Below are 17,472 nucleotides of genomic sequence, written 5' to 3' on the forward strand. Positions count from 1 at the left end.
AAACATAACATATGCCAAAGTGGAACTACTTTAAATTTCCCAAACCTGGTCACTCCCTCAGCTTTTCTCATCTTGGTAAATGGCACCAATCACCCAATTACTAATACCAGACACCTGGAAGTCATCTTTGTCTACTTTTTGTCATCCCCTCATACCTAATCCATATTTAAGTTCCATCAATTCCACTTCCAAACTAAATCTCATATCCATCCACTTCAATTGAGTTTCACTGTCACTATTTTTTTTTTTACAATTTTATTTAATTCTTTTTAATACGGAATATGAATATACATTACAAAAGATATTATAAATAGGAATTTCGTGAAAAGTCCATCTCTTCCCAGCCCTATCTGACGCAGTCAGTGGTACCGGTTTGTTATGTATCCTTCCAAACACTTTTCTTTTTCGCTGCCACCATTCTTGACTCCCACCCAATCCAATCTCGACACAGTAGCCAAAGTGATATTTAAAGAAATCTGATGGCACTTGCTTGCACAAAACCCCTTAACGTCTGTCCTTTTGTGGCTGATGTGACCTTTTAGTGGCTCTGGCCTAGTTGCAGGGGAACTAATAGTTAGTGAGTCTTCTGCAAATTAGAGCTCTGTCATTAACTGAAATACATCAAGTGCAAAAATTTGGATATATTCTTACAGTAAGAACTCAATGAATTGTTAGACTTTTTAAATAGTTTCATCTGTGGTATATTATGTAATGTTTGTAAAGAAGTTTTATCATCACAGTTTGTCAATGGTGACTCAGGAATTTGAAAAGAGCATTAAAAAGTCATCAGTGTGAGCTCTTTCCCATCACAGCTTCGTTCCTCTCTGGACGTCCCTCGGCCAGAACTGGCTGGGGTTTCCCTGCAGGGGAGGCCTAGGCGGAGCTCATTTATAACAATCAGCTAGTATCTGACTTGCCTTGGTCGTCGTCAGCACTCCTTCAGAAACTTCCAGCAGACAGGCAGGGTTCTGGAGTGGTGTAACCAAGAGAGAGGGCTCAGTGGTGGACTGGCTACACAACAGTATTATTTTGGTCATAGCCTGTGAAGTGCCTGCGTGGATAGAAGACGTAAGAAATTCCATCTTGGGTGCAAGGGCGAAACAACTACCACGTGAGAGGACTCGGGCTTCCGAGCGCTCGCGTGGCCGGTGTTGCAACAGAGCAGAAGCAGAGAGGACCAGAAACGCCACGACCACGGAACACGGTCGGCGAGCCCCGCCCTTGGCCCTCTCCGGAAACCACTTGGGGAGGTGTGGGGCGCGGACGGAACAGCCAATCACGGGATTGCTCTCAGGTGACGTAGGGCGCGCTCGCCGATTCGGTGCTCGGGGCGGACGTGTAGGGGCATGCGGGGCTGGGATCGAGCGACGAGTCATCGACCTGCTGGGCCGACTGCCGAAGCCGAGGGGGGCGGGCTTGTTCCCGGCCTGCGCCCCGACTGCCTTCTGGTGCTGCCTACCGCTCGTGCCCCCAGGGCGTTACGGCGGCGGTGCGGGAGGGAGCCGCGGATGAGCGTCTGGTGAGAGCCGCACGTCAGCCGGGGTCGCGGGGACGAGGGGCGGAGGCGGGCTCAGGGAGAGCATCCTCCCGGCCGCTTAGGCCCTCCTCCTCCAGCCCCAAGCCCTGGCTTCGCACCGCACCTGCAGGTCTGCACGCGCCCGGGGTCTCGCCCTGTCTCCTGTGGGCCTACACGCCAGGGCCCCTCTTCGTTCGCATTATGGGCTCCACCTTGTGGCAGGTGGAGCAGACAGGTTCAGTGTGGCTCCGGAGAGAATAACCGGGAAGTTGGGGTCGCGGTGTGTTAGAGAGAGGCTCAGCTTGGCTCTGTCCTCAAAGGCAGTGCAGTCCATAAGGAAACAGGCTGTCCTGAACGATAGTGAGTGCCCTGTTAACGGAGGTGTGCAAGAGAGCGGAGAGCTTACTTGGCAGGCAAGTTGCCTTGAGGTATTAAGGTGAACTAAAATCACTAAGGTGATTTTGAAGGTCTGCTCCCAGCTTTAATGCATTCTGAGTCTGGGCTTCCTTGGAAGTTTGATAGGTGTTTATTACCCCACCCCCAATCCTGAGCACATTTGTAAAACTGTTACACCACGATAAAGTATTCTTTGCTCCTCCGATAGGAGGAGTGGGGTGCAACTTAGCATTACCCAACTCTAGAAGCTCTGGAAGAAGCTGAAATGAAGAAGCTCAAGAATAGGGTCATGAATTTCAGACCACTTTTTTTTATAGCCCCTTCCATCTTATTCAGGGAATGGAAATCATCCCCTGTGCACTGATACGTGTGATATACAGTAGTCCCCCCTTATCTGTGGGGACGGGTTCCAAAACCCTCAATAGATGCCTGAAACCAGCAGATAGTACCAAACCCTATAAATACTGTTTTTTTCCTATGCATGCATGCATGCATGCATACCTGTGATAAAGTTTAATGCCTTTTCAATTTAAGCACTTAACCATGCACTGTGGCTGTAACTTTTGCAGTTTAAGGTGTTACAGCAAAACTAGCTCGAATTTTTTTCTTTTCACAATTTTACCCATAGAAGATTTGTTCTTACCAGATATCTTAGAAATCTCAGCATACAATGTTTTTCTTTAAGTTGGGGACTTTCACCTTTCACTTAAAGGCAGCACTTTACAGCTTCTCTTTGGCTTATCTGAATTGCCAGCATCATTACTCTTGTCTTGGGGCTATTAAGTAAAAAGAGTTGAACACAAGCAGTGTGATACCACGACAGTTGATTTTTTAACTTGAAAACTGAACGGACGACCAAATGATGGGGAGCATATAAGGCGTGAATATGCTGAACAAAGGGAAGATTCATGGCCTGAGAGGGACAGTGTGAGATTTCATCATGCTACGTAGAAAGGCATGCAATTTAAACTTATGAATTGTTTATTTCTGGAATTTTCCATTTAATAGTCTCAGACCAAGGGCAACTGAAACTGCAGAAAGTGAACCTCAGGTAAAGGTCAGGGGGCTACTCTATCATGTTCTCATGGCAGGACCAGGTACAAGGAAAGTTCTCAGTTATGGATATTTATGAAATGAACAGACACAGGTCAAACACTGGATATGGTCAGTGTTCTGAATGCTGGGTTTGATTTTTGGCTCTGGCAGTTAACTGTGATTTGGGGGCAAGAAAATTATTTTTCATGTACCTCAGTGTGCCCACCTGTAAAATGGCACTAATAAGATAGGGCTGTGAGGATGAAATGAGTTGATGCTTTCTCTTGGTGCTTGCCACTTCAGACGTGCTTAGCAAATGTATACTGTAAAGAAATATATATATTTATTTATGAATGCATAGTTTATCTATAGAAGGGTAGTTAAGAAACTAGTAACTTAGCTTCCAGGGAGAAAAATTACATGGCTGAGAACATAGATGAGAAGACTTTTTGCAGATAGCCTTTTGTGACTTCATTTTTAAACCATGTGAATGTACCACCTAATCAAAAAATAAGTTAAATTACTTTTTAAAAAAAATTCTCTCCTTAAAAGGAATTTTGCCATTATTTTATTTTTAAGAATTAACTTCTTTCCTAAAAACATTTTCACTTAAGTAACTTTGTATTTCTCATTTTTATTTATATGGCTGTCTTACTCTCCATTTTGGTAGAATAACCTTTGAGTTACCTGGTAAATACAAAGAATTTTAGTATTGCCAGATGGAAAGTTTACTGTTCTTTTAAAATAAATACAAATTGACCAACCATGAACGATTTGCTTTGCCTCACCCAGCAAATTAAACATCACCAACAACTCATTCAGCCTACATTTAATGATGAGTGGGAAAAAGATTATGTATAAGAACACTTAAGACAACTATTTTTAGAAAGTATTTCAGTTTCATGATTAGGTAGTGCTTAGATCTTATGAATACAGTAAGTCTTTAATGTCATTTAGTTCAACATCATTTTGTTATAACAATGAGATGTCATGGGTACTTAATTCATTTATATCAATTAGCTCATGGTAAAATTGGTTTCATTTCGCTTAAAGTTGAAGAATCTATTGAAGATGTTAACTGAGGACTTACTGTTCAACTCCCTTGACAGAATGCTCTTTTCATTGTCTTATAAATGTTTTCCATTGCGTGGAATTAGCTTTTACTGGATATTGAAAAATTCAGAATGGACCTAATGATGGGCAATTTGTGTGATCACCAAAGTTCTAGCCTAAGAGAGATGAGGTACCAGCAGCAGAGGGCTACTGATGTGATTTCCACTGAGTTTCAGAGTTTACCATTTACTCTTTTATTGGTATCCTTACTCAAGCTTTTTTAGATTCCTGCGTGCAGATCTAAATATTGATACACTTCCTGAAAGATAAGCATTGAGAGCAGTCCATGAAGTGAAATTTAATGTTGATCTAAGGAAGTTTAAAATGCTCTGTAAAATAAATATCTTATCTCTTGCCCCTGCTTTTTACTTTTCAAATGGAGGGAATAGAATGGTGGAGGGATGGGTGGGCAGAGGATTTGAGCAACAGTCTGTATCTGTATGATAGGGCCACAGTGCTCAGAGGCAGGCAGCAACTAAGAGGGGTGAGCTGAAGAGCAAAGAGGTTTATATGAAGGTGACACTGAGGCTGAATTTGAAGGATGAGGAAGAGTCCAGGCAAGAGGGAGAGGTAGTTTTAAGTATAGGTACTTGCATCTAGATACAGAGACCCATTGGTTGAACTGAAGGCACTTAAGTATGGCTTTGGCACAGGGTAAGGGTAATTGTAGTTAGAGGAGAAACGATTGGAAAGACGAGCTAGGTCCAAATCAGCAATGTGTACTTTGTCCCTAAGTGGTGTACCCTGATAATCAGATTTATGAACTTTGGAAGGATCACTCTGAAAGTCTGTGGGAGGCAGGGCAAAGCTAGAGACAGGTAAGCCACTTTAATAGCTGTTAAAATAGTTCAGATCTAAGAGGAAGGATTGGACTAGGGGATGTCCTGGTGGGAATGGAGACAAAGAGATTTGAAAGATATTGAGGAGGTGGAATTGTTAGGGCTTTAGGAAGTAAGGGTGAGGAACAAAGGAGACAAGGATGTCAAGGCATTTAGATGAATGAAAGTTCATAACTGAGAGAACAAGGAAGAAAGAATAGGTTTGTAAAAGAAAATGAGTTCTGTTTGGGATGGTGACTTTAAGGTGCCTATGAAACAGGAGAGTCTGGTAGGCATTTGGAGTTGTCAAGTTTCACTGGCAATAAGTGCTAATGAAGCTTTGAAGGCAGGGTTGTTTTTTAAAAAAATTGATATCTTCCTCGTCTTTCTCTTCCTCAGCACTAATCACAGTGCTTTGTATATAGGGAGTATGTGGTGTGAGGGTGAATAGATCTCATCCCTTAAAACACATGATCTTGACTCTTAGGGAGGTAATTTCCCCTCCCAAGACTTGTTTCCCTTTCTGTAAGTGATAGAATTGAACTAGATCAGTAATTCTCAATTGATCACAACAGACCGGTATGTTGTGATCAATTATGAGGTATGGCAAGTAATTTTTAATAATAAAGAGCTGATGTTTGCTTGTTTTTTTAAATGAGAGCTGATTTAGGTCACTCCTAATTGCATTCCAGTATATTAATTGTGTGAGAAAGGGGTAGAATTATAGTGGATCTGCTGGAACTTCATAACTGGATAAAGTAGTGGATGTGTCATACAGAAGTGAGGATGGAATAAGGCTAAGAATCACTATACTAAATTGTGGATAAAGACTTAGAACTGCAACATTGTATGTTTATATGTAGGACCTATCATTCTTATCATAAATAATTTTTATTTTTGCAATTTCAGGAACTCTATTTTAAAGACCTTTCAAAAAGAAAAAAAGTCATGGAGAAGAATGGGAATAACCGAAAGCTTCGGGTTTGTGTTGCTACTTGCAACCGTGCTGATTATTCTAAACTTGCACCGATCATGTTTGGCATTAAAACGGAACCTGAGTTCTTTGAACTTGACGTGGTGGTCCTTGGCTCTCACTTGATAGATGACTATGGGTAAGATGAAAGCATTTTCTTATATTCTTCATTGCAACATGTTGTACTTGGGGGAGCTTGGATCTGGGAACCATGTGGACCCAGCTTCAATCCCAGTCCTACCACTTAGTTTTTATGTGGCCTTGGAGAAGTTGCTTAGCATCTCAGAGCCTCAGGTTCCTCAGTTATAGAATGGAATGAAACTCCTGTCGTAGGTTATTGTGCAGAATGGAGATGGTGATATAAAGGACTCATCACAGTGATGCTGCTTAACAGAAGCTTGATAAGTGATAGCTCTTAATATCATTATTTGTTATTACATTCAGAAGAAATGCCACATATAAGTACATATTGTGTGATATAATAATGTGATTCCTTATAATCAGTATTGTGAGTTCTAATGATAATTCTACTTTAAAACTGGTGTATAGATCAACAGCATATAAAGTAGTAGATATGGAACAAGATTTTAAAAATCTAATTTGTCTACAAGATAAAGTAGAATGTCATATTACCATTGCCATTGATGCTTATTTTGGTGACATTAGGTTTGTTATTGATCATAGTTGAAATATGAAAAAATGAACATTGGGAAATATTTGAGAAAGCAGAACGTATAAACTAAAGATGGACATTTCATTTTGTTATACGTAATAAAGTGGCATTTAGTGCACCCTTGTGGCATGAAAATGTTAATGAAGCCTCCAAAGATGGTCAAAAATACAGTATTAAATATGAAAGAAACGTGTTAAAGTTGTCTTTTTCAGACTGTTCTTTAAACACACGATAATAACAACAAAAACAAACAAATTAAAACCTCCCACCAAAAACTAATTTAGCAATTTGCTCTAAGAAAATACTTAGAGTAGAGAAGAAATTTATGGATAGTTCAAAAATTCATAGATTTTAAAAATGTGAAATGAATTCTAAGAAAACTCATTTGGTTTTCCATACATATGACAAAGATAGGACAAAAATAGAGAAATTTTAGCTAAAGCCTGAGATGAAAGTCTAAGTGGGTTCTTTTACTTCTATGAGAAAAGTTTGACAGAAAATTGGTGGGAGAGTTGCTCTCAAGGAAATTGTGGTAGGTTTCTTATCTGCCTACAACAGTAGTTCAGGACGGAAAGGTGATATTTGTCTGATGAAACTGTTAAATAGGAAATGTGATGTAGTACTTAATGGAAATGTATGTTTAAAGTACATTCCAACATAAGAAATTGGTTGTTTCTGGGGAGAGGAATTGGACGACTGGGAAACAAAAGCGAGAAGGTAGCCTTTCACTGTATAACCATTTGTATCTTGAATTTAAAACCATGTGAATGTATTATCTATTTTAAGAAGACATTAAACCAACAGAACAATGAAGCTACCTTTTTACATCACCTACTTGGATATTTTTTTAAAAACAGCATTTTTATACTCTTAAGAATTGGATTATAAAAGGAAATCACCTGTCTGATCTTGGAAGCTAAGCAGGGTTGGGCCTGGTTAGTACTTGGATGGGAGACCACCTAAGAAGACCAGGTACTGTAGGCATAAAAAATAAAAAATAATGGATTGTAAGCTGACAAGGTCCTTGCAATCTGTGAGGTCAACCATGGGTTGCCTCACCTAAAATAAAAAATAAAAAAAGGAAATCAAATGCCTAACAGATTACTTAGAAATTCATTTGTTCATTTATTAAACAGTTTTTTTAAGAAGCTAGAGGTGTTTCTAAACATCCTGTAATGTACAGGTCAGCCCCCCACAACAAAGATCTTTCTGGCCCAAAATGTCAGTAGTGTCGAGGTTGAGAAACTCTGCTCTATAGTGTTTCCCCCACAAAAATGTGGAAAAATGGATAGGAACAATGCTGTTTTTGGTCTGACAGTTTGCTTAATTGTTAGCTAATATGCTCCCCTACACTAACATCAAATAGATGGGGTTCAAATTCATGCTTAGCAAAATTGCACATCATTTCATGACTCGGCACTTCAGGATTGCTTGAGAATTTTGAAGTCGTGCATGCCAAAATCTTCTGTACTGTCGTGTGTGTCCTTTTTCTTTTCTTTTCTCTCTCCTCCTCTATTTCTCTTTCTCTCTCTCTCTCTCTCTCTCTCTCTCTCTCTCTCTCTCTCTCTCTCTCTCTCTCTCTCTCTCACAGACACACACACACACACACACGCACACCACAAATAGAGTGCCCTGCAACTGGTGCTCATTACATTGTGCAGACCGGTTCCCATATTCCCATACCAACCAGTTGCTCAAAGAGGGTTAAAGTGACTGTCTTGGAGTCAGAAAGATTAATATCCTAATGGCTGTGGCCAGAAATTGAAAATAAAAACAAAATTAAAGTGAAAAACTTAGAATAAGCCTGTCAAACATGCTAATTATGGAGATGGAAGTTCCTTGGGAGGGATGAAGAAGTTTAAGTCTAGTTGACTCTAACAGAGAATAATAGCTATCTTCATAATTATTGTGCATAACTTTGGTATCTCAAGACATCATTAGAATATAGTTGGTATGCACACAGCATTTTCTGCTGGAAAATTCACGGTAGTGGGGTTATCACCAGTGGAAAAGCTGAAGAGAAAACTTAAATCTCTCAAGGATCAAATTCCCTCTGATGATGGGAAGACTAAGTTTGAGAACTGCTGATCACGTTTCTTTGTACTTTTAATATACAATAGCACAAAGAAAAGACATAAAGAATTGGAAAACAAAACTGATGGATCATCGAAGTCATTTTCATCTAAGAATGATGCTTCTAAATTAGAGACAGGTCATTTAGAAGGGAAGAGGTACTATCAATGAAGATTAATGAGAAAATTGGTGTGGTGGTATGGGTACATGAGGACCCTACTCCTGTGAGAAGATTCAGTTTAAGGATTAGAAACAAATGCACTGGACCAAGTCCAATTCATTTAGAAGATATCAATGGCCTACTTTTAGTATAGTCCCATAGTTTTTTAAAATGTTCAAGTTTGGCAGCAGTTCATACTAAATACTTAAAGCATGTTTGTCCAGTACAGAATTTAGTTTAAAAATAAACTCAATATTTTGATTTAGTTCTGGCTTTAACAGATTTTTCAAGGATATCTGCTGTTAAGGGACATAGTGTTTTGTTTTATTTTTGAGATGCTGTTTTAAGGGGATAATCTTGTTCCTGAAATAATCATGTAGTCAGATATGGTCATTCTGTAGGAGAGACAGTCTCAGAATTAAAGCTATGTTGCATGCGCTATCAGAAATAGAACTGTCTTGAAATCCAGGTCCTTCAGCTAATGAAGAATTATTTATGCTCAGAATAAAAATATGTATTCAATTACATTCTCCCTCCCCCTCTCCCATCAATAGAAAAAGTGTGGTTTTGAATTCAGGAAGTAAAATTGTAGCCTTCTTGGGATACAAAATTAATTAAGCAATATAAAGTACTATGCAATCCAAAATTCAAGCTCAGCTAGGGTAATTTCCGGTTGTATTTATATCCTTAAAATAGATATTTTTAGCCTTTTTGAAATATTGTGAAAGACAAATATTATTGTGACTTCTCTTTTTAATGATTAAAGTTATGTAACTCGGCATGGCTACATATATATAAAAAAAAATCTCTGCAAACTCAACAAATACGTATTAAGCTTCTAGACTGTATCAAGTAGCAAATAAGACTGAAAGAAAGCCCCTGCTTTCATAGAACTTACATTCTGATGGGTAAGACAAATGATAAATAATAAAAATAAGAAAATAATGAAATAAAATGATAAGAGAAAACTTTTAATTAGAAATAAATTTATAGTCTTAAGTGCTTTCATTAAATGGCAGAAAAATAAGGAGTAACTGAACTAAATATTCAACTCAAATTTATAAAATAGCTTTTTAGAAAAAGTTGAGATTTTAGTAATGACAGAGCAGCTTATATCTAACTAACTTTCCCACAGCCAATGCTTGTAAACTCTGGACAGAATATTTTAAAAAATTATTCGAAGGCACTGGATAGTGACCAACAGCAGAAACTGGAGGGGATTTGATCCTCCATGGAAGAGAACTGTAGAAGGTGAGATCCCTGTTTAAATAGCTCTTCCCCTAAGAGTATCCCCTAGTCACCAAGGTGTAAATTGGCTGGGAATCAAACAGAAAGCCATAGTTGGTTAGTTCAAAGTGTTAGAAAATGAAACTTGAGCTTCTACAGCATCTGGAAATTGAGGAAAGAAATTGTGAAATGAAGGAGCCACAGGGAAGCCCCAGAGTCTGCACAGAAACTCTCCTCAAATTCTTTGTTGACCATTGAACCGCACATGCATGGGGGACCCCAGGAAACCCAGCAGAAAACAACTGGAGTTGTTTTATCTGCTATCCACCTCAGGGGAGACAGTTGAGAGTCTGAGTCCTACCAAGTTAAAGGACACATCTCAGGATTTTCATTGAAATCCCAGAAGGGCTACACCTTAGGAGTGAAACCATTCCATTTGCTTTTTAAGAGCAAAATTGAAACAAGTGAACCCTAATAAAGTGTTTAACCGAGCTTCCTCAAGGTGCTCAGTTGATAATTTAATTGCCTGCTCTATCAAAAATCAAGTCTTAAGAGGAAGATAATAGAACTCAGAGTCTCTATAGTATACAATCCATAGTGTTCAGTATATAATCACAAATTACTAGATATTTGAAGAAATAGGAAAATTTGACCTAACATCAAGAGAAAAAATCAACGGAAACACCCAGAGATGGCTCCGATGTTGGAATTATCAGACAAAACAAGGACTATCTCAATGAGCAGCTATCTTAACAGAGAAATGGAAACTATAAAAAACCAAATAAGTCTAGAACTGAAAGGCACAATGCATGCAAAAAAAAATTCACCTGATGTAGATGCTGTCGGGAAGAGGTCAGTGAACTTTTAAGACAGATCAATAAGAATTATCCAGTGAACAGAATGAAAAAATTAGTAAAATTAAGAGCAGAGCCTCAGTGACCTCTAGAGCAATATCAAAAGCAATGTAACATATATTAGTGTCTCAGAAAGAGGGGGAAAATGGGGCAGAAAAATCTTTGAAGAAATGTTGGCCAGTTTTCCAAATTTGGCAAAAAACATCAATGTACAGATCCAGAAAGCTCCATAGGTAAATACAAAGAAAACTACATGCAGACATAGTATAGTCAAACTGCTGAAAACAAAAAATCTTGAGAGCAACAAGACAAAAATGACATTTCCGACAGGGGGATAGTGTATAATGACATGTATAATGACATGTATCCATTGTTATAGTATCATACAGTCATTTCACTGTCCTAAAAATATGCTCTTCATCCCTTCTCCCAAACCCAAGCACTACTGATCTTTTTACTGTCTCCGCGGATTTGCCTTTACCAGAATGTCATAGAGTTGAAATCATACAGCATGTGGCCTCTTCAGATTGGCTTCTTTCACTTAGCAACATGCATTTAATTTCCTTCATGTGTTTTCACAGCTTGATAGTTGCTTTCGTCACTCACCAGTTTGCACTGACATTAACAGCCAATACAATAAACCAAGGTATAGAAAAGGCACAAAAATTGTCGTTATTTACAGGCCACATCATAGCTTGTGTAGGAAAATCCAACGGAATCTACAAAATGACTACTAGGACATCCATATGATATAAAATAATATATGTAAAGAATTGTTCACGATCAGAGAAAATGTTAAGTAGTTTACAAAAGTGTATAATGTGTTCTCAGCTGTGTTAAAATACTATACATAAAATGGCTAGAAAGAAAAAAAAACATTGATATTGCTGAGTGATAGGTTATGGATAATAATTTTCTGTATTTTCCAATTTTTAAATAAATATAACATTTAGAAAAACTTGTTGAAGCATGCAACAGGCTTGAAACTGCATTTCACAGCTAATTTAATGCTGTAAAACCTACATTTTTCACCCCAATCAGAATTATGTTGCATTAATGGTACCATACAAGGAATTCAGGTGATAATTTCCATCATTCAGAAATTTATATTATAGTGACATGTCAGGTGTCCTAGTTACTTACTATTTTTTTAAATGAGCTTTGCTTTAAAGTAACCTTTTTTCTATTAAGTAGCATATTTTTTATAAATTTGTAAATAAAAAGTTGTGACCACTGTAAAATTTGGTCTTTTCTTCCTAACAAAATTCTCCCTCAGATGTTTCTCCCTCTACATACTTACTAAGAGGGACACAAGTAAGACTTCCAAGATGTTGGACGTGTTCTGTCTTTATCTGGATGGTGGTGAGAGGGTACACAGGTAGAAAAATTAATCAAGCGTTCTATACATTTATGGTCCGGGTTTTTCAGTTTTGTAAGTTCAGCTTATTTAACGGAGAAATTTTATAAAATATTTCTCCATTCAGAGTTAATATTAGATTGTTTTTCTCATGCTTTATGGCCCAGTATTTATAAACATGCTTATTTCAAATCTTTTATTTCTCTCCTGCTCTAGAAACACATACCGCATGATTGAACAAGATGACTTTGACATTAATACCAGGCTGCACACGATCGTTAGAGGGGAAGATGAGGCAGCCATGGTGGAGTCAGTAGGCCTAGCCTTAGTGAAGCTACCAGATGTCCTCAATCGTCTGAAGCCTGATATCATGATTGTTCACGGAGACAGGTTTGATGCCTTAGCTCTGGCTACATCTGCTGCCTTGATGAACATCCGAATCCTTCACATTGAAGGTGGGGAAGTCAGTGGGACCATTGATGACTCTATCAGACACGCCATAACAAAACTGGCTCATTATCATGTGTGCTGCACCCGAAGTGCAGAGCAGCACCTGATATCCATGTGTGAGGACCATGACCGCATCCTTTTGGCAGGCTGCCCTTCCTATGACAAACTTCTCTCTGCCAAGAACAAAGACTACATGAGCATCATTCGGATGTGGTTAGGTACGTATCAGACTATTCAGCCTAATGGTTGTGTTTGTCAGTGTTGGTTAGGTATGTTTCAGTCCTCTTAAGAAACTTGTGAATAGAATATTCCATTAGCAATCAGAAGGCTAAGATTTTAGTTCATAGATTTCGCCCGATGTTATGATTTCACCTCTCTGAGACTCACCTTTTCTATAAAATACACTTAATGATTTGAATTTTTAAAATATGTTAAATTTATGCAATGGAATGCTTTTAAGCCATTAAATATGATGTTATGGGTGAATATTTAGTTACAGCAATAGATCCTGACATAGCAAAAAGGAAGAAAAGCTATAAAATTTATAATATGCCATTTTCATGAAAACGGTAACATAATGGGAAGGTTAAGGAAGCATGTACACCAAGTCATTTATAATATTTCTGGTTAGTAGAATTATGGGTGTTTTTAAGTTTGTTTTCCTTTATTTTGTTTTCTAGTACAATGAAAAATTTGTTCTTTTTGATTTTAATGCCTTCCTTACATGATTTTTGGAATGCTCAGATGAGATAATGTTGAAAGCAGTTAGTAAAGCATAAATACTCATCGAAAAGGATTATGATGATGATGATTGAAAAACAAAAGTCATAGTTGTGCCATTAGAGTTTATTATCTCTGTAAACCTTAAGATCTGAAACCTTCAGTGTCGAATAATCCAGCTTCTTGGAAATTACCTTTTGCTAATGAGAGGCAAAGAAAATAGGTTTACAAACAAAATTTCATTTGGTTAATTTATAGTGAGAATACTATCTACGGGACAAATCAGGAGTAATCATTTATTTAGGTATTTGGGACTCTCCTTTACAAAGAAGTAGATCTATTGAATAATGAAGTTAATGAACAGTAAATTGATTGGTGATTGTGTAATCAAAATGATTGTGTATATTTTAAATCAGATCACATTAGAACAGTTAAGGAATGGGGCATTCCTACTATCTAAGTTAGTCTGTTCTATATGTGTCTTATTCTTGGACAGATTTGTAGTTATCAGGGAATCTATGTAGATAATGCTAGTGGAACAAACTATCTCTTTAGTCTCTCCTTTTTGTATGCTTCTAAGTGAACATTCTTCCATCCTGTTCTAATTATACCGTTAGCTCTATTCTGAAAAACTCTTGTAGTTTTTAAAAACTTGTAATGAATACAAAAGAACCTTTTAAAGCAGAATGCAGCAAGATTGTACTTGTAGAGTTTAAGGTTCTATTTGGAACCATTTAAGCAGTTTCTTTATGAAAATAATAACAAAATAGCAAAAACTAGATTTTTTTAAACCACAAGGAGGAGGAGGACAAGACAATGAGCCCAAGCCACTTACCACAGGCAATGATGTTTTGTGCAAAGCCTGTGCCTGCTTCTCGACCTGCAACTTCTGATGTTATCACTCTGCTTATAGGAAAAATAGTGTTAGGTCACTCAGAACAAGCAGCTTTATAACTTGAACATTAAAAAATAAAGGTCCCAATAAAATATTCGCAAAATTAAAAAGACCTGTTGAATTCCTAATAATGAAAGAAACACCACAGCAAACATAGAACCTTACAACACAAAACAAAATGATGGTACCTAACTGGAAAGGGTTGCGTGAAAGGACTGAAACTGCTGAGTTCTGGAGACAGAGTGATAATGTCAGGAGTTGCAGGCACATCAAGAAGCAGGTGCAAGCTTTCACAAAATGTATTATTGCCAGGGATGAGTAGCTTCAGCTCATTGTCCTGTTTTCTTCTTCACTTTTTAAGAAAAAAGACATATAATTTTTGCTCTTTTGCCATCCTTCTCTTATAAAGAGACTGCTTAAATGGCACCATATAGAGCCTTAAGTTACAAAGTGCAGTCCTGTTGCATTCTGCATTATATGGTTATTTTCTATTATATAGTGCAGATGTCTCTTAATCACACTTAAAGAAGAAGATAAATGAAAACTGGAAAGCTCTCTTGGAGTAAACAGCTGAAATTTTCCTCTTTACTTCCACTTGCCCCTTAGCAATCAGTTGTAGCAATTCTACAAGTTGTGTAGAATAACCCTCTGCACAGGATTGCAGAAGCTCCATCACATCCTCACTCTCAAAGAAAAATTGCCACCAAAAAAGAAAAAAACACAAAGATCAGAGAGACTTGCCCTAAAAATGTTCTCAAGACAGGGCACACTAAACCCAGAGCAACAATGTGGGGTGATGGGGCCTTGTGACAAGTACTGTATTTCTCCACAGTCTGTTACATACATGTACATTAAGGTTCTTTGTATGTAAGAGGGAATCAGAGGGAATCATGTATGAGTAACTCAAGTACTACATTAAAAGCTGACGTCATTCCTCTATTTACGTCACAGATGAGCTAATTCACCCTAGAGAAACACGCATTATAGCAGGACCAACTTGTACCTGTGGTCAGACTGCGGCATATATATAATGTTTCCATATACTTTACAGCAGGGGTCCTCAACCCCCTGGCTACGGATTCCAGGCCTATTAGGAACTGGGCTGCATTGCAAGAGGTGAGAAGTGGGCAAGTGAGCGAAGTTTCATCTATATTTGCAGCCGCTCCCCAGCGCTAGCATCACCTCCTCAGATCTACCTCAAATCAACAGGCATTAGATTCTTATAGGAGCACTGGTCCCAAGTTATCTACAGCTGGGCTGTGTATTAGTCAAAAGAATGAAGAGCAGACTCTGGAAATCCAGTGAAACTTCATAAAATGAAGGACATTTCTATCTAATCAATGATATCAATATACATAAAGCAAAATTATATGGCTCCATATGCTGTGCCAGCGGTCCCCAACCTTTCTGGCACTAGGGACCGGTGCTCCTATGAGAATCTAATGCCTGATGATGATCTGAGGTGGAGCTGAGGAGATGATGCTAGCGCTAGGGAGTGGCTGCAAATACAGACGAAACTTCGCTCACCTGCCCCTGGCCACGGATTCCAGGCCTATTAGGAACTGGGCTGCACTGCAGGAGGTGAGTGGTGGGTTTTATTGCTATTTCTCTCCCAATAGTTTCTAGTGGCCCTGATCTATATCTAATGACCTTAATATGTTCATCTGATTCTTCTACACTTCTGTTTTTGATAGACTCTTTTAAGCCTTTACGTCTTTTTTCTACTTTGTACAAAATTTTGATAATTATATCCTCCCAACCTCCACTTTAGAACATAATATGGGGCCAATAATTTTTTAAAATAAAAATTTGGAGCCTATAGTCTTTCAAATCAAATACTACTAAGGATTCGTAGTAAAAATTTTTACCATTAAATCAAAAAATAACTACTACTGTGAATTTGGAAATTCATGATAAACTTATAGTTCATGATAAAGTTGATCGTTAAAATTAGTATCACAAAGAAATATATTCTTTCATTAAAAATAAGTGAGTGGAGCTCATTTTCAGTTTTATGGAAATTTAATATAAGCCCTGTTGATAAATGTGTTGTGTTATTTGGCATAGCACTGTCCACTGGAACCATTTATACTTCAAATTTTTGCTATGGAACTGTCTTGAGTATTCCAGCCCAGGAATAAGTGAAGCCTTTCTAGTCCTTTGACCAGAGTTAGAAACACTTGCCATTTGTTGAATCTGGTGGGTGATGGTATAGGGAGGCGCATATATTATATAAAATATATTTAATACTCATTCAAGCTCTAAATGCCCTGATTTGTAACATATTATTCATTAATATTGCTAATAATTCAGAAGAAACACTAGCTAGAAATTGGGGAAATTCACATTTTTCTAATGCTTTGAAATATTTTGGATTTTAAAACAATGAATTCTGGTTTCTCTTATTTAAAGCTACATGTTTTGTTTGCAGTAGCAAGTACCTTTGTAAAATATTAAGTTTGCTGAATCCTTGGACTTGTTGCTTATAAGTTCTTATAAACTGAACCTAATTTGGATGCCCTGCTTAGAATGTGACAAACTGTTTTTTCCTTGGAATTTTTAAATTGGGGGTTTGCGTTTTAGAATTCACTTCTTTCTCCTTTAAGATTCTTAACTAATGAAGCAATGTGGTTTGACTTTTTTTAAACAGGTGATGATGTAAAATCTAAAGATTACATCGTTGCACTACAGCACCCTGTGACCACTGACATTAAGCACTCCATTAAAATGTTCGAGTTAACATTGGATGCACTTATCTCATTTAACAAGCGGACCCTCGTTCTGTTTCCAAATATTGATGCAGGTAATTGAACTTGAAAATGAAAGTATGCCGCCTTCCTTTCCAGTTTTATGTTTCTATTATGTCATCTTTGACTGCCCTATCTTGCTCATTTTAATTTTTTTTCTATCTTCCTTATTTCACATTGAACGCCACTCTGTTCTGAAATGGATTCCAATTTTCAAAGAATCACCAATTTTCCAGTAGTTCAGGTAGTTTGCGATGTTTTTGTCAAGACTAGTAGACCCTTAATGGGAAAGAAAGAAATACTAAAAAAAGATCTCTCTAATCTTCACTCTAGTTTCATGTTTAAATCTCTATTTTTCACCAATGAGAAACTGCAGTAGTGAAGAGACATAAACCTCAGAATTTGAAAGTGCCTTTAGGAAAGTAGCGATCCCAACTAACCACAGTAAAATAGCCATTATTGTTA

General features: G+C 37.7%; 1 protein-coding gene across 5 annotated transcripts in view; it reads left to right on the top strand.

The window, feature by feature from the left end:
• Window positions 1-720: 720 nt before the first annotated feature.
• The window catches only part of GNE (glucosamine (UDP-N-acetyl)-2-epimerase/N-acetylmannosamine kinase), a 30,703-nt gene continuing 13,951 nt past the window's right edge, over window positions 721-17,472 (top strand). The window contains exons 1-4 of one of the 5 annotated variants that reach the window (XM_016130406.2): window positions 721-1,294; window positions 5,788-5,990; window positions 12,412-12,863; window positions 16,911-17,063. In XM_016130406.2, the coding sequence (XP_015985892.1) occupies window positions 5,827-5,990; window positions 12,412-12,863; window positions 16,911-17,063 (769 nt within the window). In that variant the 5' untranslated portion in view covers window positions 721-1,294; window positions 5,788-5,826. The other 4 variants (XM_016130408.2, XM_016130409.2, XM_016130405.2 and 1 more) reach the window with 4 other exon arrangements.

Source organism: Rousettus aegyptiacus, unplaced genomic scaffold (assembly GCF_014176215.1).
Source record: "Rousettus aegyptiacus isolate mRouAeg1 unplaced genomic scaffold, mRouAeg1.p scaffold_m13_p_3, whole genome shotgun sequence".
In the NCBI taxonomy this organism is placed as follows: Eukaryota; Metazoa; Chordata; class Mammalia; order Chiroptera; family Pteropodidae; genus Rousettus; species Rousettus aegyptiacus.